General features: G+C 40.6%; 5 protein-coding genes across 7 annotated transcripts; 4 read left to right on the forward strand and 1 right to left on the reverse strand.

Moving 5' to 3' along the window:
- The first annotated feature begins 7463 nt into the window (after window positions 1-7463).
- LOC106359436 (putative serine/threonine-protein kinase) lies at window positions 7464-12170 on the forward strand. Of its 2 annotated transcripts, none has more exons than XM_013799144.3 (8): window positions 7464-7701; window positions 7813-8023; window positions 8091-8299; window positions 8371-8497; window positions 8589-8663; window positions 8729-8918; window positions 8989-9121; window positions 9213-12170. In XM_013799144.3, the coding sequence occupies exons 2-8, from the start codon at window positions 7822-7824 to the stop codon at window positions 9474-9476; spliced, it is 1200 nt and encodes a 399-aa protein (XP_013654598.2). In that variant the 5' UTR covers window positions 7464-7701; window positions 7813-7821; the 3' UTR covers window positions 9477-12170. The 2 variants fall into 2 exon arrangements, with proteins under 2 accessions (XP_013654598.2, XP_048595241.1); XM_048739284.1 differs by having other exon boundaries at window positions 8094-8299.
- Window positions 12020-12730, forward strand: LOC106360370 (light-regulated protein 1, chloroplastic). The gene is made up of 3 exons (XM_013799956.3): window positions 12020-12263; window positions 12329-12481; window positions 12565-12730. Exons 1-3 carry the CDS (start codon window positions 12076-12078, stop codon window positions 12638-12640), a joined length of 417 nt encoding a protein of 138 aa, XP_013655410.2. The 5' UTR covers window positions 12020-12075; the 3' UTR covers window positions 12641-12730.
- LOC106415071 (transcription factor ICE1-like) lies at window positions 12331-15054 on the reverse strand. 2 transcript variants are annotated; one of them, XM_013855686.3, is made up of 5 exons: window positions 14944-15054; window positions 13990-14747; window positions 13703-13903; window positions 13449-13619; window positions 12331-13370 (listed from the first exon to the last, which is right to left on the reverse strand). In XM_013855686.3, the coding sequence occupies exons 2-5, from the start codon at window positions 14734-14736 to the stop codon at window positions 13287-13289; spliced, it is 1203 nt and encodes a 400-aa protein (XP_013711140.2). In that variant the 5' UTR covers window positions 14737-14747; window positions 14944-15054; the 3' UTR covers window positions 12331-13286. The 2 variants fall into 2 exon arrangements, with proteins under 2 accessions (XP_013711140.2, XP_048595240.1); XM_048739283.1 differs by lacking the exon at window positions 14944-15054 and having other exon boundaries at window positions 13990-14924.
- Window positions 15055-15886: 832 nt separating this feature from the next.
- Window positions 15887-17972, forward strand: LOC106415070 (pentatricopeptide repeat-containing protein At3g26782, mitochondrial-like). Its single transcript, XM_048739285.1, has one exon. It carries the CDS (start codon window positions 15908-15910, stop codon window positions 17879-17881), a length of 1974 nt encoding a protein of 657 aa, XP_048595242.1. The 5' UTR covers window positions 15887-15907; the 3' UTR covers window positions 17882-17972.
- Window positions 17973-18307: 335 nt separating this feature from the next.
- On the forward strand, window positions 18308-21305 carry LOC125577681. Its single transcript, XM_048739286.1, has 11 exons — window positions 18308-18530; window positions 18621-18769; window positions 18929-19202; window positions 19275-19365; window positions 19695-19819; window positions 19898-19979; window positions 20051-20168; window positions 20251-20413; window positions 20493-20607; window positions 20697-20861; window positions 20933-21305. The coding sequence occupies exons 2-8, from the start codon at window positions 18638-18640 to the stop codon at window positions 20368-20370; spliced, it is 942 nt and encodes a 313-aa protein (XP_048595243.1). The 5' UTR covers window positions 18308-18530; window positions 18621-18637; the 3' UTR covers window positions 20371-20413; window positions 20493-20607; window positions 20697-20861; window positions 20933-21305.
- The last annotated feature ends 103 nt before the right edge of the window (window positions 21306-21408 follow it).

Consider the following 21408-nt stretch of genomic DNA (forward strand, 5'->3'; position numbering starts at 1 on the left):
CAACATGTCCGGTTAGCTATTGTGGATGGAAGGTCAGAGCGAGTGTCAAACATGGGACAAACACGTTTTGGGTAACAAAGTATGTGGAAAAACATTTATGCTCAGCGGGAGACCGAATCGCTCAGCGGAGACACTGTACTCCGAAGTATGTAGGTAGTCTTTTCATTGATCGTGTTGGAATCATTGATGGGATAACTCCGCAGCATATCACTGATGCAATGAGGAACATGTTTGGCATGGCGCTTGATTACACCACTTCATACAGAGCACTGTTATATGCACAAAGATTGGTGAGAGGATCAGCAGAAGAAGGGTATTCGCGTCTGGCATCATATCTCGAGCAAATCTCCATTGCAAATCCTGATTCTATCACGGCGATAGAACTTGATTCTATGAAAAGATTTAAGTATCTATTTCTCTCTTTTGGAGCTTCTATCAAAGGTTTTAAGTATCAGAGAAGGGTCATTGTGGTGGATGGAACTCACCTAAGTGGAAAGTATGGAGGAACTATGTTAGTTGCAGCCGCACAAGATGGCAATTTTCAGATATTCCCATTGGCTTTTGGGATCGTGGATGAGGAAGATATACCTTCTTGGGAATGGTTTTTCACAAAATTGGCTAGTTGTATATCTCATGACAAGCCTCTGGTGATAGTCTCCGACCGGCACAAGGCCATTAAAAGTGCGTGTGATAAGGTGTTTCCTTGGGCAACCCGAGGAATATGTTATTATCACCTTCAAGATAACATTGTCAAAAAGTTTAAAGGGAAACATCTCATGTACTTGGTGAAAGGGGCTGCTTATGCTCACACGGTTTACGATTTTGACCGGTACATGGCTGAGATACGGAGTGCAAACCCGGAACTTGCAACGTATTTGGAGAAAGCCGACGTCAGGCTATGGTCAAGGGTTTATTGTAAGGGGAACAGGTTCAACATAAAAACAAGCAACATTGCTGAATCTATTAATTCCGCACTGAAGCGAGCAAGAGGATTTCCGATTACGTTCCTGCTGGAGTTCATAAGGCAGAAGTTAGGAAAATGGTATTGGAAAAGGAGACAAGATGCTTTGAGTCTCACAACTGAACATAGCGGGGTGTTGAATACTTGCTTGCTGTTCGAGAAGAGATAGCGGGTACGATGACGGTCGAACCAATTGATGGATGGCATTTCTTTGTCAAAGGTGGCAAAATGGACTGTGTGGTTGATTTGGAACATGCAAAGTGTGATTGTGGTGTCTATGGAGTGGAGAAAATACCTTGCTCTCATGCTATAGCTGCTGGAATACATGCTGGTTTGCATATCTCCACACTTGTATGTCCACTGTACTCAAAGAATTATCTGTATGCAGGATACTCAGAGAATATATATCCTATCGTGTCACAACATATTGAGGAACGAGAATGCTTTCCTCCAGAACTAAAGCGTGGTCGGGGGAGACCGAAGAAATCAAGATGGCAATCTTGGTTGGAGCTATCTAGGATGAGAGGACACAAACCCAGGAAGAAACACAGGGCACGGAGATGCTCAAACTGCAAGGAAACTGGCCATACGAAACCACAATGTACACAACCAGTTGACTAGTTGTCCAGACGACCTAAATTTAAGTCGTCCAGTCTTGATTACCCGTCCAGACGACTAAATTTTTAGTCGTCCAGTGTATTTTATTTTTAGACGACCTTCTACTAAGTCGTCCAGTGTATTTTATTTTTAGACGACCTTCTACTATCCCTTCAAGTGTATTTTATTTTTAGACTACCTTCTACTATCCCTTCAAGTCGTCCAAACCTTCTAGACGACTTATTTGTAAGTCGTCCAGTTGGAAAACCTTCCAGACGACTTATAATAAGTCGTCCAAACCTTCTAGACGACTTATTTGTAAGTCGTCCAGTTGGAAAACCTTCCAGACGACTTATAATAAGTCGTCCAAACCTTCTAGACGACTTATTTGTAAGTCGTCCAGTTGGAAAACCTTCCAGACGACTTATTTCTTCCAGACAACTTATATATTTACAAATCTATACAAAGACAAGCTGAAATACAAATACTTCGCTTGTTAAAAAATCATGTTCAAATGCTATACAAAGACAAGCTGAAATACAAATACTTCGCTTGTTAAAAAATCATGTTCAAATGCTATACAAAGACAAGCTGAAATACAAATACTTCGCTTGTTAAAAAATCATGTTCAAATGCTAATCATACATGCCCACGAACTTATCACCATCCACATTTTCTTTCAGATGCTGATCAACAAGCTCCTTCCATATATCCACCGCCATATTATCCCTCATTTTCTTCGCGTTGCACCTAGCAAAGTCTTTAGGGTCAAAGGAGACGCCAAGAGCATGACATTCAATGTACTTTACAGCGTACACGCCACAATCACCATTGTTGGCCGTGGGTACACCTTTCAGCGGTCTCTCATATGTGTATGGCTCCAACCCGTATTTGACCCGTATTTCGTCGGTGGCTGCGCACTCAACAAGCAGATAAGGGACCATCTGGAGAAAAGGCTCCATTATCGCATCCCATGCGTCTGGTACACTAGATGAAGGTATGCTGTCCCAGACGACTATGTGCCTCTTAGGGATCGATATCCAAATAGCAACCCAATGCTTGTCGTCCAAGTTCACTGGCGCATAGATATCATCAATGTCCTCCCCCCACTTCTTGTTTGATTGGCAAAATGAAGGTATTGATCCGTCATAAAAATTCGACGCCCCACCAGGTAGAACTCTTCCTAAACCTTTGTGATCAGGTTCCGATGTTTTGAAGAGCTGATACTGCTCTCTCCAAGACTGGGAAAAGTTGTGATCCAGGAAGCACATTCGCTCGCTCCTGAAAGCTTGTGGGTTCTCCTGATACCTCTGCCTTAGCACATTAATCCAAGCATCTATATGCTGCATATTAAATATAACAAGTTAGAAGTTACCAGACGACTTAAATATAAGTCGTCTACGTGGTCGTCCAAGTAGACGACTTTCCAGACGATTTATCTTTAAGTCGTCTGGAAAGTAGTCTACTTGGACGACTTTGTAGACGACTTAAATCGTGTGCAGAAGACTTACGCAGTCTTCCAGCCATCCTCTGGCTGTCCGGAGGAAGTGGTACCACCTTGTTGGTGATGTACGTGGTTTGTCCTCGGTCTTAGTTAAATAATGACTGCAAACAAAAAAGCAATCAGTTTTGGACGACTAAATCAAGCTATTATGGGTAAAGCAATCACTTACGGATCAGTTTTCAACCAATCAGCGAGTTCCTTCAACTTATCTTTGTTTACTGGCGGAAATGGATTATAGGCTGCCACTTTATCTTTTTTTTTCTCTGCCGTATAAGGAGATCTCACAGTGAGAGCAGGTTTCTTCGCTCGTTTACTCTTTGCACGCTTGTCCAATACAACCAGGCTCGGTTCTGAAACTGGATCGCTTGGCTCGGTAGAAGCTTTATCCTCCGGCAAGATCTTATTTACCGAGTTCGCCTCGGTTGCTGTATCCTCCAGCAACCATCTCTGCAATAAAAGTTGCACACAAGTTAACTCTGGACGACTTAAATAAAAGTTGTCTGGACGACTAGTTGACCCTGGACGACTTAAAATTAAGTCTTCCGTGGTCAACTAGTCGTCCAGACAACTTACGTTTAAGTCGTCCAGGGTCAACTAGTCGTCCAGACAACTTTTACAGTCGTCTGGACAACTAGTTAACCCTGGATTTGATACTAACCTCTTTGATTTGAGGAGGCTGTTTCTTTTGAGGAGGAGGCTGTTTCTTTTGAGGAGGAGGAGGCTGCTGCTGTTTCTTTTGAGGAGGAGGAGGCTGCTGTTTGGTTTGATGAGGAGGAGGCTGGTTACTAACCACGGTTTCATTGGCATGAGGGGTAGCCTGTTTGTTTCTACCCCCGGTTTCTTTGGCAAGAGGGGTAGGCTGTTTATCTTGAGGGGTAGCCTGATTGGTTAGAGGTGGAGGGGTAGCCTGATTGGTGACACCAACCTTCTTCTCCACAGCTTCCAATCTATCGGACAACTTCCTAAACTCCCTCATGCACTTATTAAACCCTTTTTTCATGCAGTCAGCTACGCCCTTGAACATAATTTCCAACTCCTCTCTGGTCACCCCTCTAGCCTCTTCTCTAGCCTCTTCACTAGCCACTTTAGGAGCCTCTTTACGAGCTTTCTTCCGAGGTCTTGGATTGTCTTCCTCCTCCTCCTCCTCCTCCTCCAACACAACCATCTCTTTGGCCTTCTTCGATGGAGTCACAACCTTAGGTTTTGTATTGACCTTAGTACCAGTGACTTCCCAGCAATCCATGGTCCACTTCCACGGTCTCCGCTCATACATGACTTTAATGATGTTCTCCGCGGGCAGGTCCTCAACCTCAGAGTCCCATTTTGGCCACATTTCACTAATGTCCTTCTCAACAAAGTTGATCACGCGGGTCTGCAGTAAATAGAAGAATCGAGTTAGATATTTGAAAAAAAATACTAAATAGACGACTTAATTATAAGTCGTCTACTAAGTCGTCCAGCTGGAAGACCTTCCAGACGACTTATAATAAGTCGTCTAATAAGTCGTCCAGATGGAAGACTTTCCAGACGACTTAATTAAGTCGTCCGATAAGTCGTCCAGCTGGGAAGACTTTCCAGACGACTTATTATAAGTCGTCCGATAAGTCGTCCAGCTGGACGACCTTCCAGACGACTTATAATAAGTCGTCTGCGCAGTCTTTTGGATTGAAGTAAATACCTGACTCAAGATAGCAGCTTTCATTGATCTGCGGCCTCTGCTGCCCTCGTAAGCCAGTATCGGTGGAGACGGACTGTCTGCTCTGGGACCACCAATACTAGCACCCAATTCCGGCATAGCTGTGTACGTCCAGACCTGAAGAACTTGTATAAACCCATCCACGGTGTAACAGCCAGCAATTTCTTTGTTCCACAAAGAGTCCATCAGCACCTTAAACGCGACTCTCCCCCATGGATAATTCTCAAACCGTTCTAAATCCATCACTAGCCTTGCCAGAGTAGATCGTGTAGCGGTTGAAAACTTTCTCCCTTCAATGAATCCAGTGAAGATGGAGAGGTACGCGAGCCGCTTGCGATCTTCCCTGGACCAATCCCCGCATCTCTTCAGTGCTGCTATTATCTGATCAGTAGTTGGCCCAGCTTCCAGATGAACTCCCAGCATCCCCCAGAAAGAAACCATCTCTGGGGTAACGTCACATTTTGGTGTCTCAAGGTCCTCGATGTACTCGCAGTTTAGACCAGTGAGGTTTTCAAACTCTAACAGTGAAAACCTCAAAGGTTCTGGACCAACGAGAGACCACATCTCATACTTCTTCTTAATGTCCAGCTTGAAACTGAGCATGTAGTGAACCAGCCTTGAAGCCCAACCAAATCCCTGCTCCTTGAACTTGATGAAAACTCCCAAACTCGACTCCTTGAGCTCTTCAAATTCGTCATCAGTAAGAGCTTTCCTAAGAGCAGTATGCAACTTGCTGTTATCCGTATGATACGAAATGCTATTGTGGGCTTCTGGCTCTTCCCCTGATGTGTATAACCTACGGGGGAGTTCTGGAATATCCATCCTTTTTGTCTGCAAAATAATCAAAGACAACAATATAAGTCCAGACGACTTAGTAGACGACTTATAATTAAGTCGTCTGGAAAGTCTTCCAAATGGACGACTTATATTTAAGTCATCTACTAAGTCGTCCAGTTGGAAGACTTTCCAGACGACTTAAATTACTTACAAGTCTTCCAGTCGCAGAAGGAGTTGGAGTACTCGTCATTGCGGTTATAGATCTGAAAAAATAAACGTGAAACGGTGAGAATGAGTAAATTGATAGAGACAACGTTTTATGTTCATCTTTTCCTCGAGATTGATGACTTAGCGGCGTTAGGGTTTACAGAGAAACGGCGCTAAGGTTTACAGAGAAGAAGCGGCGGCGCTAGGGTTTAGAAGAAGCGGCGGCGCTAGTGTTTAGAGGAAGCGGCGGTGAGAACGTTGGTGACCACGGTGGCGAGGGCGACGGTTTGTTCGGAAATAGTGGAAGCGGCGGCGCTAGGGTTTAGAGGAATCGGCGGCGCTAGGGTTTAGAGGAATCGGCGGCGCTAGGGTTAGAAGAAGCTGCGGCGACAACGGTGAGATAGATAGCCGACGTTGAGAACGATGGTTTGTTCGGAAATCGTGGGAATTCGAAATCGCCTTTGAGAGAGAACTGTTAGGGTTTCTGAATTTCGCGAAAAATGAAACAAAAAAAATAAAAATCACCTTATATATTGGGTAAATAATCCGGTTAGCTTTAAAAGTACATTGGTAAACTTTAAGGTTTGGTCCGGTTTAGACGACTTATTCTGGCTGATAATGTACAACAGACGACTTAATATTTAGTCGTCTGTTTTCAGACGACAAAATATTAAGTCGTCCTAGACCCTAAAATGAACCCCTAAACTAAAATGACTAGATTAACTAACTAACCACGTTATAAAATCAAATTATACTTAAATAGTGTTTACTATACACAGAAATGAACACGCATAAGTAATTTTAAAAATTTTCAAAAACGGTTTTAATGCTTTCCAAAATCTAACCCTAAGAACACATACAATACTACAACATATGTTGATGAAACATAAACTTAAGAATATCATGACTCACTACTTTCACTCATCTATGCTGAAAACAATTGAAATTTGTTATATCTTAATTTATACCTCCTAAGACATATGTTAATTACATAATTCCCATTTTTCACTTATCAAAATATTTTTTACAAAATTTTTAAATTATGTTTAAGACTAACTGTCCAGACGACTTTCAGTTAAGTCGTCTGGACGACTTATTTTCAAGTCGTCTAAACAGACGACTTGCGAGGGGTAGAAACGTAAAAAAAATTCCGTTTTCTTGTTTGGTCACAAAGGGATAGTTGTAATTTCAATAGCCTTTTAGGTTACTTTTGCCTTTGACCCAAGTTGGGGTATTGTTTTGGGTTTGACTCCAAGTTTTGAGTCACACTTGGCAAGATATGATCTGTACACTTTCACCCTCTCTACCTAGTTTGTTAGTAATGGAGACATAATCAAGAGTTATAAGGACTTGATACCAATCATATAACAGTCACCTTGATTATGGACATTATTGTGTTAAAATATTCGTATTAGAATTCCTTTAATAATTGATTGTAATATCATAATTTAGTAAAATCTTATTCTGTTTTTGAGAATATAAACTTTGTACCTGAGCTCAAGAGTAGAAAGAAAAAGTAAAAAAACAAAATATATATAAACTTTGTAGAATCATTTTGTAGTACTCCAAGGTAATCTTGATAATGTTTTACATCCTTCTTCCTTGTTTCATTCAAGGGCTCATTTTATTCTGGTTGTTGACTTGTTGGAGAAGAGTAAAAAACTCTGTTAATGTCAATTAGAAAGTTATTAAAAATAAAAACAGTAGTAAATTTGTTGTTGGTTCATTCTTAAGAGAGAGAGAGAGAGTTGTTGTCTGCGCGATGTCACTTTCTGTCGGCATTGTCTGAGTTCCGACACAAGACTTGTTTTCATTATCTTCTCTTCACGTTCGAGTTCTAGAAACTGCCGCGGAGATAGATTTGATGTTTCAAAGCTCCTTTTCTTCTCGAACTCTCCCTTTTTAACATTTTCACACCAAATCTTCTGCAGATTCTTGTGATATGTAATCTCCGATGAAGTAAAGATCTGTCAATATTTTTCAAGATTCTTTTTACTGCATGTTGGATTGATTCAAAAGATGTATCACAAACCTTGGATTATCTTTTTTAAAATCTTTTTTCTGGTACAGGTTTATCGCATGGTAGTAAAAGTTTGGAGCATCGCTGAGAAGCTATTTTGTATACAAATGTCAGCCGTTCCTCTTACAGCAGCCATTGGAGGTGCTGTTGGAGCTCTTGCATTGTCTGCTCTCTTGGTTTTTCTCCTATGGTTTTGCATCATTCGTCGCAAAAATGCATCAAGAACTTCTGAGTCAGGCTCTTCTGATCCATCAACTCAAGGTACATTAATCACATACAAAACCAATCTCTCTCTCTCTCTCTTGACTTTTTTGGATGATGTTTTCAGAAGGAAGAAGTGTTGCAATGGACTTGTCAATGAGAGAAGCAAGAAGGTTTAAGGTGGAGGAACTTGCTCAAGCCACCAAGAGTTTCACCAACAAAAGCCTTATTGGTATAGGCAAATTCGGCGAGGTTTACAAAGGTTTGCTTCAAGATGGTGTTCTTGTGGCCATCAAGAAACGTCCAGGCTTGCCAACACAAGAGTTTGTTAACGAGGTCAGCGTTTGGTTATGAACTTAGAACAAAGTGTTTTGAAGAAGCTTACAAGGTATTTTTTTGGGTTCCAGGTTCGTTATCTATCGTCTATTAATCATCGTAATCTTGTTACTCTTTTGGGTTATTCCCAAGAAAACAACACGCAGTTTCTTGTCTACGAGTATGTTCCTAACGGAAGTGTTTCCAGTCACCTGTACGGTAACTCTCTGTCCTTTTTGGTAACTATTCAATTTGATAATGTGTGTTTAGTAGACAATGTAATCATCATTTGGATCTTTTCTTTGATTAGGTGCTGGTGATAAAGTATCTGGAAATAGACTAGAGTTCAGGAATAGGCTTGCCATATCTATAGGAGCAGCTAAAGGTAAATTGCCTTTCTCATAGAATCAAAATGAGTTCTTGTGTCTTGATCCCTTTTTGTATATTTAGGCTTGGCACATCTTCACTCACTGAGTCCCAGGTTGATACACAAGGACTTCAAAACAGCTAATGTTCTTGTGGATGAGAATTTCATTGCCAGAGTTGCGGATGCTGGAGTCCGTAACTTCTTGGGAAGAGATGATGTTGTTGTTGGTACATCGTCTCTTGATGCTGCAGACCAGATCTTCCTCTCACCAGAGTAATCTAACTCTTTTACCTTTTTGGATCACATTTTGTATCCAAGTTTCTCAGACTTTCCAATGTTTCAGGGTTCAAGAGTTCAGAAGATTTTCAGAGAAGAGTGATGTCTATGCTTTTGGGGTGTTCCTCTTGGAGTTAGTAAGTGGAAGAGAAGCATCAGAACCATCCCCTTCAAGCTCAACACAAACTCTAGTAGAATGGGTATGTAATCACTATCACAAAATGTTGGATAATGAAAGTGTATCTTGAATCTGACTTGTATGCACTTGGAGTGATCTTACTGATTGTGCAGATGCAAAACATAAGGGATTACAAGGATATACCCATGATGGTAGATGAGAGACTAGGTGGTACATACACAGCAGAAGGAGTGGAGGAGGTTATTACACTGACACTGAGGTGTCTTAATGTTTCAAGCGAGAAGAGACCAGCAATGAGTTATGTTGTGGCAGAATTGGAGAGAATATTGGATAAGGAAGTGAGCTTAACAACAGTAATGGGTGAAGGTACTCCAACGGTTACTCTTGGAAGTCAGCTTTTTAAATCATCAAACTGATGAAAAAATTGGAATCATCTTTGCATCTATATTTATTTATATATAAGATCTCTGATTCTCTGAGACAAAAACTAATCAGAGATCTTAAGAGGATGAAGATTGATCAGCTGTTTTGTGTTAAGTGTACAAACAACAGCTGAACTATTCTTATTATTCGTTTGTTTTTTCCCCTATTTTACTTCCATTGGTGGTTACTTTCAGCAGATTATTTTTGACAGTGAGTGCAGAAAATGTAACTTTGTAAAAACATTATTTATTGATGATATGGAGGAAGCAAAGAGTGGAATGGTGTGTGATTCTTTTTGTTATTGTTGCCATAAACAAAAATAGACACTCGCTATATCATTAAATATCAAGTTTGGACCAGCAAAATTAGAGTTTACTTTCTTCATAAAATGTTATAGTTTATAACTAACCAAACTGGTCTTTATCAAAAGAATCCCATTGGTTAACAGTTGAACTAGCAGAAGATGATAACTCTCCTGTTTCAAGAACCCTAGGCTACTACTACTTATTATGTTTGGACCCAAACACTCAGAGTTACTTTTCCTATAAAGTAGCAATTTATGGAAATTAACTTGACCTTAGCTTTCATTCAACCTACCTATATGCGTTATAGCCGTTTATAGCCAAAGAGACAACAACAACCAAATTGTCAAAAGATTCCAATTCCAAATTGGTAGTGAAATTTTGTCATGCAACTCAGTTTTCATGTCTCTTGACTTATTGCAAAATTTGACTCAGAGCTCTGTTTTTTAGTAATCACTGTCCCTAGTTTTGCTAAAAACCTTTGTGGGCACACAGAACTATAGACAGTCTTTGAACAGATCGAAAATCATGTATGGGTCTGATTTTGTGTCGGGAGGAAAGATATAATGATAAAGACTTTTTGTGGATGGTGGGTCTCGTTTATCTATCTTCTAGATATTGACCTCACGAAGAAACAAAAAACATTACTGTTGATTGATACCACTCGCATGTATTATTTACACTTTTGATAAGGGAGTGTAAAAGACATTCAAAATAAGATTTGGTCGAAAATAAATACACCAAATAGTCTGAAGATGTGTTAGTAATCTCTTATATTGAAAACTGAATATTGCATTAGAAAAACACTTGAAATATCATATCAAATATTAGATAAAAAAAAATTAGTCCTCAAATCTTGACATTCGATTATAACAGGGACATATCCAAGTAACTACCAACTCATAAAAATAAGGTGCATAAATAGTCTTTGACATACTTTTTTTTCCTTTATCAACTAGATCAACAAGGCCCAATCTATAGTCAATCATACAGTGCGAGAACCAGTGCCGGTCCTCAATACAAGCCAACCAAGCACATGATTGGGGCCTTGTGTTTAAATGAGTGCTTTACATGTTTAGTTACTTTGGGCTATCCTTCTTACACTTTTAGGTACTTTGGACTTGGGTGTACTTTGGGCTCTCCTTACATTGTAGCAAATCAAGTTTAAATCAGATTCCATCATTCTCACCTCCTGGTGTTTCTCTAGTTGGTAATCACTAATCAAGCACCAACGATGAAGATAAATCAACAATGATTCTTCAGTTGGCAAGTCAGATGAGGAATCTCAGTCCAGTTTGGAAAAGAGTTGTGATAATGGTCGCTCTCTAGTAGACCAAGACGCACAGTCATCTTCCTCAAACAATGGGAGTAAAAGGCCCGTACGTGTTGCACCAAAATGATAGCAAAGACCTACAGGACAACGATGCATACAACTTCTACCTGGTTAACCAATAATGAGAATGTGTTTTTTGTAGGATCGAAAACATAAAATCAAAGCTGCAGCGGCAGAACTTTGCACCATTGACGGGCAGCATAAAACTGCAAGAAACATAATTAACATCATTTGCTAGTGTAACATCAAAGCAGCAGTAGCAGTGAAGTTACAAAGGCAACCACTTGTAACCTATATTTTAGCGCTACAGATTTATTTTAAGATTCACTGATGAGACCTCTAAAACATGTTTACAGGTGCAAGAAACATAAACATAACATCATTCGCTAGTGTAACATCAAGAACACCAAGCACACCAGTAACCATCAAAGAGCCTGGCATGAGAAGGAAGAAACCATGCCGAGTGCTTCTGTCGACAACCAGTGTACGCATCTACTGGTGGAATTGTTATGTATAATAAGCTGAGTGTTGTGGTGCGCAAGTAAAACTCGAACTTTGGCTTTGTGAATCCATGTGACTGATAATGAATGTGTCTTTCATAGTTTACATCGTTTGCTGACTCAGAGAACACAGAAAGATACAAAAAAGATTGTGATAAAATATCTCTCCCAAGAGGGCGATTTTCATTCTCACATGTTATCCTTATCCTTTTAAAAATTATCTCTACTTTTTGTTCAATTTTTCTTTTAAATAAAGTTTGGATCAGTGATTTCTGACCGTTGGATTATCAATTATTGAGTCAGTATAATTACATTTACTATTTTTTTTTTCTTTTTTTGGCAACCAATATACAAAATGTATCTGATCTGCTCTGGCTATAAGTATAGCATATGAACTTGTCCAAAAACACAACCAAATATCCAAAATCACTAAACCAATCCTCTTACAGGCATAAAAATGCAGGGAGCTTTGTGCATCAAACCAACCGTTCTTCCACTTTCTTCTCCAAAGCTCACTCTTCTCCCTCCTCAGACCATCTCCACCACCAAACCCTCAAGACTCTCTTCTCTCAGATTCAGACCAAACTCATCATCTCCTTCAACCTCTGATCCACTCACCGTAGACTACAACGACTCTCCCCTTTCGTAAGTCCTTCACTTCCCTTCTTTGTTATCAACTGACTCGAATAACATCTCTCTCTATCCTCAAGTGTTTTCCCAGCTGAAGCGTGTGAAGTAATCAGCGGTTACGCCTGTTCTGCTGACATTTACCCTGAAGTCAAGCTTGAAACAAAGCCCGTCTCACCTCCCGTGGCTTCAGAGCCCGTAGACCGAGAATACCTAGAGTATAACAACCCCAAAACGTAATGATCACGTCTTTTAACACCTTTCCTTTACTTACCTTAGATTCTCAGCTTCTGATTGTGTGTTTTGGACTTGGAAACAGAGTTTTCCCCGCAGAGGCTTGTGATGATCTTGGAGGAGAGTTCTGCGAACCTGACTATCAAAAAGATGTTTACTAGAAAAGTTTTTAATCTGATGTGAATATGTGTTTGTTGTATCTCTGTAACCACTCATTAATGTAACTTAATCAAGAATGAGTTTGTGAATCAGACCCCAAGTCCCCAATGTTAATCAAACGGTAATAACTTAAAACACACGATAATAATTAAAGATAATGAGAATCAAATGGTAGAATAGGTCAAAGCTTTCATCTATAAGCACTGCTTTGGTTTGCTCGGGATCTTGGTATCTTCGGTTATGAAGAGTATTTACGTCAGCGATTAAGGATGTAAGAGGTGAATTATGGATTGAGAAACATTGATGTTGGAGATTAATTTCAATTTTATTTATTTATTTTTAGTTTGGTTATCATATGCGGATGAATCTTGGTAGACTTCTAATGAGAAAAATCTGATTAAAACAACATGGTGGGGCATGTTCTTTATTCTGCCTCTTCCTTAGCTGGCTTGACTAAAACCACATGGACGTTGGACTGAGGAGATGAAACATAATGAGGTTAACATTGCTAATAAAGGCTGAAATATAATATATCGAACAACCCCCCCCCCCCAGTTCAAAAAGGTTAATTTAAACATGTCTCATGTACAATTGCATACTTGATGAAAGAAAGTAAAGAAAATTGCATATTTAAAGGCTTAGTTTCTTCTAGCACTCTACTTCATCAGATGCTGTATCTAAAAGCACTGCTTTGATTTGATCAGGCAATATCTCATGTCCTTCTTGGCATTTCTGGTACACAAAAAGAAAAAAATGTCATAGTCCCAAAATGTTTAAACTGAAAGTAGATGATGAAGTTATTAATCTCACCTCAGCGCGGAACACATCCAAGGCAAACCCGTTGAAACAGCTGATCACAGCTTGCTGAACATCCAATCCAAGATTATCCAAGGCCTTCATGGTAGCTAGCAAAAGACCAGGTCTACGACCACAGAACATGTGAATGTTCACTGCTCTTCCTTCCCTTACTCTAACCTCAACCTGTGGATTAAAAAAAAAAAAACAAAAGAGTAAATAAATGTCTAAAACTCAACCATAAGAAAAAAACAAAGTCTAAGCCTTACTCTTGCTTGTTGGCCTTTAGAGCTTGGCAACGATGAAGGACACAGCTCTTCCTTGACATGGCAAGAAAGACTCTGCGGAGTTTGAGGCAAAGATCCAGGTGGAGTTGGAGTTGACTCAAGTTCGTTGTGAAGATCATTGATCCTTTGTAAAAGTTCCTTGAGGTAATCGATTGCATCTCCAAGTATTGATGCTCGATCCATCTACAAACCAAAGCTTATCAGAAACAACACAACAAAGACAAAGAGTAAAGCTGTTAAGGAGATAAAGAGAGAAGTGATCTCTTTACTTTGCTGATCTTGGGGACGATTGATCTAAGCATGTAGAGCCTATCGTTAAGCTTCTTCCTTCTTCTCCTCTCAGCCATCAGATTCTTAGCAGGCAGTCCTTTCTTCTTACCTTTACCTCCTCTGCTCTGAACACTCTCAATCTCTCCGTCATCGCTCAGCTTCGTCTCTGAGTTCCCAAACTTGGTTTCAGAGCTCTGACGCATGGCTGCACGTTTCTGGAACAGAGTAGGCTGTCCACCAGAGGATGATGCTAACACCTCTAAAGGCTTCAGAACTTTCGCAGGACTGGTGAAGCCTTGTAACTCCAAAGGAGTGAAGCCTTGTGTCAACGAACCAAACGCCTGGCCGAGGAAACCAGAATCAGAACCCAACTCGAAGGCATTGTCGACAGGGTTTGTGTCGGAAGGAGCGCTGAGGAGACAAGACTTGTTGTTAGAAGGTAAGAAGGAAGGCTGAGATGTGTCGAGGGTAAAAAGTTGAGAGGAAGAGGAATCAAGAAGAAGATTGTCGTTGGGATTGATAAGAAAATCGCCGAGGAATCTGAAGTCTTCTTGCTGGTTCTGTAACACGTGGAGATCTTGTGGATGTTGTTGTTGTTGGTTACTGAACCAATCACTTTCAAGCATAGGCGCCTTGAAATGAGAAAGAGAAGAAGCTCCAACGTGTTCTTGATTCCCACCCCACGAAGCTTCCTCCTCTCCGCTGCTGTTTAACCATACAGCACCGCCGTTTCCGTCGAGGGCCATCGTAAAGTTGCCTTTTGCACAAAAGACGAAGAAAAAAGTTTGAAACTTTTAGAGAGGTTAAAGTGGAATCACGAGGAATCCATGAGGTGGGCTAGTTAGAAAAGAAGCAAAATCTGTATAAAGATGGATTCTTTAGAGAGAGAGAGAACGATAGATTCAAAAGCCTCAAACTGAGCAAAAAAAAAGCTAAACTTTTAATTTACTTACCCCAGAGTTCTCGTGAGTTCTTTGCTTATCTCCCTCTTTGTCACTGTGTCTCTATTTATATAGAGAGAGTTTGCAACTGAACTATAATGATGTTCATAAGAATCAACTAAAATGACGTAAGCTAAGAATCCATGCAACGCGTGTCCTCCATGCACTTAAGTAACTGATATTATTATACTGCATTTTAAGCAAATTACTTTTTTGCAAAAGGAATTTTATTTGAATTTGGAAAAGTGAATGTTTGAAATGAATGGACTCATACCTTGTTTTTTAGAGTATCAAGTTGAATCAGAGTCCTGAAATTTAGAAAGCTCTAATTAATGCTCTAAAGATTTGCTCATAGATGTCAGTCCTTACAACCTTCAATACATGCTCCGGTGAAAGTACGGCTAGCTGGTTGAAGTTAGTAACTAGTACGTGAGAACAAGTTAAAATGACGGTTAACATGTTATGCTTTTATGTCTTAAGAGTATTTAGTACTTACCAACCATGACTACATTTTAAATTGATAACAGAACCATTGGTAAAACAAATTCTTTGGGCTGTAGTTTGGAGCTTAAAAACAAATGTTTAAGTGTGAAAATCATTTTAACCCAATGGTTTGATTAAAAATTTATTATTGTTCCTAGCTCCTAGACTAAAGAGATTTGAGTTTCGAATAAAGAGAATTATGCACAATTAATAGAAAAGAATATTTACATAAAATCTTGAACATAGTGGAATGAATACCGTTAAACATATAGGTCTTATTAAACGACCAGTCTCGTCTATATAATATTAATACTATAATTAACTTAAGTTTAAAAAATAATAATAATGTCTAGTCGGTTTACAGGACAATTGTGAACTGAACAAGACCTACCAATTAACATCCCTCTTATAAATTTGATCTAATTAATGAAAGAACAGTAGAAAAATAATGTATAATTAGGCAAATATTGATTCGAGAAAAAAAAAAGAATGAATGAAGGTTCCGAGTAAAAAGACTCTCTTCTCGTCCGCCTCTCGTCTTCTCCACACGGAGAGACAAACAGACAGACAAAACTTAACAACTCTCTTCAACAGATACGTCGACAAGACCGATGTCTTCTCATGGAACTCCGTCATCGCCGACCTCGCTCGCAGCAACGACTCTTCCGAAGCTCTTCGCGCCTTTTCCTCAATGCGAAAACTCTCCCTCCACCCTAACCGCTCTACTTTCCCCTGCGCCATCAAAGCGTGCTCCTCTCTCCTCGACCTCTTCTCCGGCAAGCAGACCCACCAGCAAGCCTTCGTCTTCGGCTACCACTCCGACGTCTTCGTCTCTTCCGCTCTGATCGTCATGTACTCGACCTGCGGCGAAGTCGAAGACGCACGCAAGGTGTTCGACGAAATGCCTGTGAGAAATATCGTTTGCTGGACGTCGATGATTCGCGGGTATGACCTTAACGGTAACGCCTTTGACGCCGTTTCTCTATTCAAGGAGTTGTTACTCGATGGTAGAGATCATGAAGACGTGGATTCTAAGGGTGTGGTTTCTGTCATCTCTGCTTGTTCTCGTGTGGCGGCTAAGGGATTAACGGAGTCAATCCACGGATTTGTGGTAAAGAGAGGGTTTGAGAGAGGAGTGAGCGTTGGCAACACTCTCTTGGATGCTTATGCTAAAGGCCGAGAAGGAGGCGTGGCTGTGGCCAGAAAGATCTTTGATGAGATTGTGGGTAAAGACTCTGTTTCGTATAATTCGATTATGAGTGTGTATGCTCAGAACGGGATGTCTAGTGAGGCTTTTGATGTGTTCCGGATACTGATGAATGATAAAGATGTGACCACCTTTAACTCCATTACGTTGTCTACTGTGCTCTTAGCTGTTTCGCATTCGGGTGCTTTGCGTGTAGGGAAGTGCGTGCATGATCAGGTAGTTAGGATGGGTCTCCAGGATGATGTGGTAGTCGGGACTTCGATAATCGATATGTACTGCAAATGCGGAAGAGTTGAGGCGGCGAGGAAGGTGTTTGATCGGATGAGGAAGAAGAATGTGAGGACGTGGACGGCCATGATTGCTGGATACGGAATGCACGGCCACGCGGTTAAGGCGTTAGAGCTGTTCCCTGTTATGATTAGTTCGGGAGTTCGACCGAACTACATTACGTTTGTCTCTGTATTAGCTGCTTGTAGTCACGCGGGTCTTCACGTTGAAGGCTGGCGTTGGTTTAACTCGATGAAGGGGAGGTTTGGGGTGGAGCCGGGGTTGGAACATTACGGTTGTATGGTTGATCTTTTAGGTCGTGCAGGGTATCTTCAGAAGGCTTATGATTTGGTACTAACGATGAAGATGAAGCCGGACTCTGTTATATGGAGCTCGCTTCTCGCGGCGTGTAGGATTCACAAGAACGTGGAGCTTGCTGAGATATCAGTGGCGCGTTTGTTTGAATTGGATAGTTCGAACTGTGGTTACTACATGTTGCTTTCGCATATCTACGCCGATGCGGGGCGTTGGAAAGACGTTGAGAGGGTGAGGACGGTGATGAAGAAGCGTGGATTGGTGAAACCGCCGGGGTTTAGTTTACTTGAGTTGAACGGTGAGGTTCATGTGTTCTTGATTGGAGACGAGGAGCATCCTAAGCGCGAGGAGATTTACGAGTTTTTAGAGGAGTTGAACGTGAAGCTGTTGGAAGCGGGTTACGTGTCGAACACGGCGTCGGTGTGTCATGATGTTGATGAGGAAGAGAAGGAGATGACGCTGAGGGTTCACAGCGAGAAGCTAGCCGTTGCGTTTGGGATCATGAGCACGGTTCCTGGCGCGACGGTGAGTGTGGTTAAGAATCTGAGGGTTTGTAGTGATTGTCATGATGTGATCAAGTTGATTTCGAAGATTGTTGATAGAGAGTTTGTGGTTAGGGATGCCAAGAGGTTTCACCATTTCAAAAATGGGGTGTGTTCTTGTGGAGATTACTGGTGATTTAAATATCAGAAACTTGGTTTTATTTTTATTTTCTTATATCTTTTGTGATTTTATATACGTTTTTTTTTATAAGAGAGTCGCACTAACATTTAAAAAATGCAATTTTTTTAAATTAATCTCTAAAATTACAAAAAACCTAACATTGGCGTGGCATTAATCTATATTATAATAAATCACTTTTTGCTCTCTCCTAAGCATGTCCACGTGTCAACTGTGTGGGTCCCACCTCTATTTATGTTTTCTTTTAAAATAAAACCGTGTGTTTGAAAGGCTTAAAGAGTGTTGTTTTTTTTTCCCAAAACCGTGTGTTGGTCGAAGCCTTAAAGAGTGTTGGGCTTAATTGGTATTTGGCCCATAGATATTGGGTGGGGTTCGTCTAGATTAACGCATTAGGGGAGGCGTCGATTGATTTAAGAAAAAAACCTAGCCGTCGACTTCTTTGAGCCGAAAGTCTGGGACGATTCCACTTCCGGCGTCTAATCTCTGTAACCTGTCCTTAATGGCTCTGCTAAGCGCGTCCTCCACTTCCGGCGTCTAGTCTCTGTAACCTGTCCTTAATGGCTCTGCTAAGCGCGTCCTCTGAGGACGAAACGCATTCTCTTCATCTAACGCTTTCTGATTTCTCCTTTATATAGAGTTGCTCGAGGTAAGCTATCATTTTCCTCAAACGTTTCTTCTCCACTTTTTGCGATCATTGAGTCTCTAAACTCTATTCCGAAAATGGCCTCATCAGCAGCTCCAATCGCCTACTCCATGTTCGAATCTCTTCGCCTCGGAAGAGCCGCTCAGTCCGTTGTTGCTCGCCTCATCTGCTTTTGGGATTCCCGTAACATCAACAAGAATGGAGAGTTTATGGGCATAACGATTCTCCTCCTCGATGAATTGGTGAGAATTATTTCTAACCTATTTCTTTTGTTTTTAGTCTTAAGCTATAACAGATCTTCCCCTTTGTTCTGATATGAAAACGGTTCTTCATGTTTTTTTAGTTTTGTCTATGAGATTTATTTTATCGGCTACTAATGGTCTTATTTTAATTTCTTGCAGGACTCTGTTATTCACGGGTTCATACCCGCTAACCGAGCCAGCCACTACCGGAACGATTTGAAAACCGGTTCTATTGTCAGATTGGACCGTTTTGAAGTTGCGCGTGTGGCTCACATGTACAAGATCACAGAACATCAGTTCTTGATCCGTTTCATTGCTTCAACGCGTATTGTTGAGGTCCAAACGGATGCTCCTGTGATCAAGTTCGACAAGTTCATGGTGAGGCATTACAATCACCTTCAAGTGCTTGCAAACACCAACCTTGAGCTTCCAGGTGCGTTTCTTTTTCATTGCAACTTTAATTCTATCATTGTACTCCATCGCTTAAGTAGTTTCCTAATCGCAGATGTCGTGGGTGAAATACAGTACGTGCAGGGATCCGACCTCAAGAACAATGCAGCCACGAGCAGGGTGGTGGTCCGCTTCTTAATCGAACGGTACGTTATGCTTGACTTCCTTCCAAACTTTGTTTAATTATTGAACGTTGTGTTGCATGTTGGTTGATATTTAAACTGTTGTGAAATTAGTTTTTAGGGTGTAACATGACTCCAACCTACTGCTTAAAGTTCATTTGTTCACGGTTTGGTTTTGCTCCTATGATTAGTTGAAACAACGTTGTGTTGCATGTTCCTCGCTAATTAAAATGTTTTGGAATTAGTTTTCAGCGTTTAGCATGACCCAACATACTGCTTAAAGTTCATTCTTTCACGGTTTGGTTTTGATTTTATGATTAGTTGAAACTGTATTCTAATTGTTTCCACGGCAGGAATGTATCTGTCTACTTGTCTTTGTGGGATGAGGCTGCATCAACATTTAGGGGCTTTTTGAAAAAAGAAGACAAATCGCACTCCGTAATGTTGGTGACCACAGTTAATCCTAAACTGTTTGGAGGTAACGGTCCACATATAATTTTATACAAGAAGTCCTTATTAGCAGTTTTAGCTCACAAGTGTTTTTTTTCCTGATCAGGGAATATGTATTTGAACTCCACACAAGGAACTAAGTTCTTCTTTGACACCAACATCCCTGAGATAACAAAGTTTGTCAGCAGGTAACAACATCATACTAAACTAATCACTTAGTTTAACTGTTTTTTTAATCGTAATGACATGCTATACGCAGTGTTGGAGGTACAACAGCTCAGGCTTATACTTGTGTTGAAACTCACCAAGGAATCAAGAAGAAGGAGCTTGTCTCAATAGGTGATCTCAACTCCTTCATCTCCAACTCCAATGAACAGGTTGTCATCCAATTTTGTTTACTCCAATATAGATTAGCTACTTTTTATAGTTGCCAGTTACTAAAATATTATGTCTGGGCAGACCCAAGAAGCAGATTTTCTCTGCAAGACCCAGATTGTTAGTGTGATCCAGGAGAATGGGTGGTCCTTTGTGTCTTGCACGGGTTGCCACAAAAAAATGGAGAAACGTGAGACTCCCTGATCTGCAGCCGATGTGAAACTCCTGACGTGACGGGTGTTGTCAGGTAACTTTGTCTACTCTTCACCATTTATTAAAGCAGTTTCGTGTGGATATTGACCGACAATTCCATTAATCAATTTAAGGTTCCGTGTTGAGCTTGCTGTTGATGATGGCAAAGATAGCGCCACCTTTGTTATCTTTGATAAGGAGATGACCAAACTTACCAAACATGAAGCTGCTGTTCTTGCCCTGGATGAGGTACTCTCTTTCCTCCCAGAAACATTTAAATTTGTGTTGCCATTTCATTAAGGGTACTATAACTTTCGGTTACTGCTCGCATGCTGCAGAATTCAAGCGGTGGAGAGGACTATCTCCCAAGTTGTCTTGAAGAGCTAACAGGGAAGGAGTTTGTGTTCCAAATCCGTGTCACACCTTTCAATTTCACTCCAAACCACCGTACCTTCACTGTCTCCACCATTACTGAAGAGAGCACAATGGTGGACCATATCAAGGTTGTCTAATTTACATGTCAATATTTTAACTGAAAGCACTATTTTAAAAACTTAACGTAAATTTACCTCAGGAACACAGTGGAAACATTCTTCCAAACCGTGGAGGTGACTTAGGATCGGCAGCTTCGTCTTCGGGGCCGTCTGTTTTGGAAGACAAGATTGGAGAGAATGCAGACGCTGAGAAGAACCGCAAGCGTGCCCGTGAGTAATTGGGATTCCCTATTCTTATCGGCCCGTCACAAGTCTTATCTATCGTTTAAAAAAAAACTTCTAATATCTATGTTTTTCATTATGCACTTTGGGTTTTTTTCCTTTATCGTCTATGTTTTTCATTATGCACTTTGGGTTTTTTCCTTTATCGTCTACATCTCCTCTGATGTTTTACTTTTGTTTTGGAATATTAATGAATCTTTGACGGGTTTAATTCACTTCATAACTTATGCATGTAAAGTAAACACTACGATCTGTTAAAAAAGGTCTACACAACATTTCCAAACTATAGGAAGTCAGATGCTTGCTTGACGAACACGTTCCCTAATATTATAGT

This window comes from Brassica napus, chromosome A9 (genome assembly GCF_020379485.1).
Source record: "Brassica napus cultivar Da-Ae chromosome A9, Da-Ae, whole genome shotgun sequence".
NCBI classification, from domain to species: domain Eukaryota; kingdom Viridiplantae; phylum Streptophyta; class Magnoliopsida; order Brassicales; family Brassicaceae; genus Brassica; species Brassica napus.

Excerpts from the sequence above, each read along its gene's own strand:
- LOC106359436 (XM_013799144.3), top strand. The coding sequence starts at position 7,822 with ATGGTAGTAAAAGTTTGGAGCATCGCTGAGAAGCTATTTTGTATACAA. Across the intron at positions 8,498-8,588 it reads TGTTTCCAGTCACCTGTACG|GTGCTGGTGATAAAGTATCT; the intron begins GTAACTCTCTGT and ends TTCTTTGATTAG. Across the intron at positions 8,919-8,988 it reads CAGATCTTCCTCTCACCAGA|GGTTCAAGAGTTCAGAAGAT; the intron begins GTAATCTAACTC and ends CCAATGTTTCAG.
- LOC106360370 (XM_013799956.3), top strand. The coding sequence starts at position 12,076 with ATGCAGGGAGCTTTGTGCATCAAACCAACCGTTCTTCCACTTTCTTCT. Across the intron at positions 12,264-12,328 it reads TACAACGACTCTCCCCTTTC|TGTTTTCCCAGCTGAAGCGT; the intron begins GTAAGTCCTTCA and ends TCTATCCTCAAG. Across the intron at positions 12,482-12,564 it reads GAGTATAACAACCCCAAAAC|AGTTTTCCCCGCAGAGGCTT; the intron begins GTAATGATCACG and ends ACTTGGAAACAG.
- LOC106415071 (XM_013855686.3), bottom strand. The coding sequence starts at position 14,736 with ATGGCCCTCGACGGAAACGGCGGTGCTGTATGGTTAAACAGCAGCGGA. Across the intron at positions 13,904-13,989 it reads TCGTCCCCAAGATCAGCAAA|ATGGATCGAGCATCAATACT; the intron begins GTAAAGAGATCA and ends TTTGGTTTGTAG. Across the intron at positions 13,620-13,702 it reads CTAAAGGCCAACAAGCAAGA|GTTGAGGTTAGAGTAAGGGA; the intron begins GTAAGGCTTAGA and ends TTTAATCCACAG.
- LOC106415070 (XM_048739285.1), top strand. The coding sequence starts at position 15,908 with ATGAAGGTTCCGAGTAAAAAGACTCTCTTCTCGTCCGCCTCTCGTCTT.
- LOC125577681 (XM_048739286.1), top strand. The coding sequence starts at position 18,638 with ATGTTCGAATCTCTTCGCCTCGGAAGAGCCGCTCAGTCCGTTGTTGCT. Across the intron at positions 18,770-18,928 it reads TTCTCCTCCTCGATGAATTG|GACTCTGTTATTCACGGGTT; the intron begins GTGAGAATTATT and ends AATTTCTTGCAG. Across the intron at positions 19,980-20,050 it reads ATAACAAAGTTTGTCAGCAG|TGTTGGAGGTACAACAGCTC; the intron begins GTAACAACATCA and ends TGCTATACGCAG.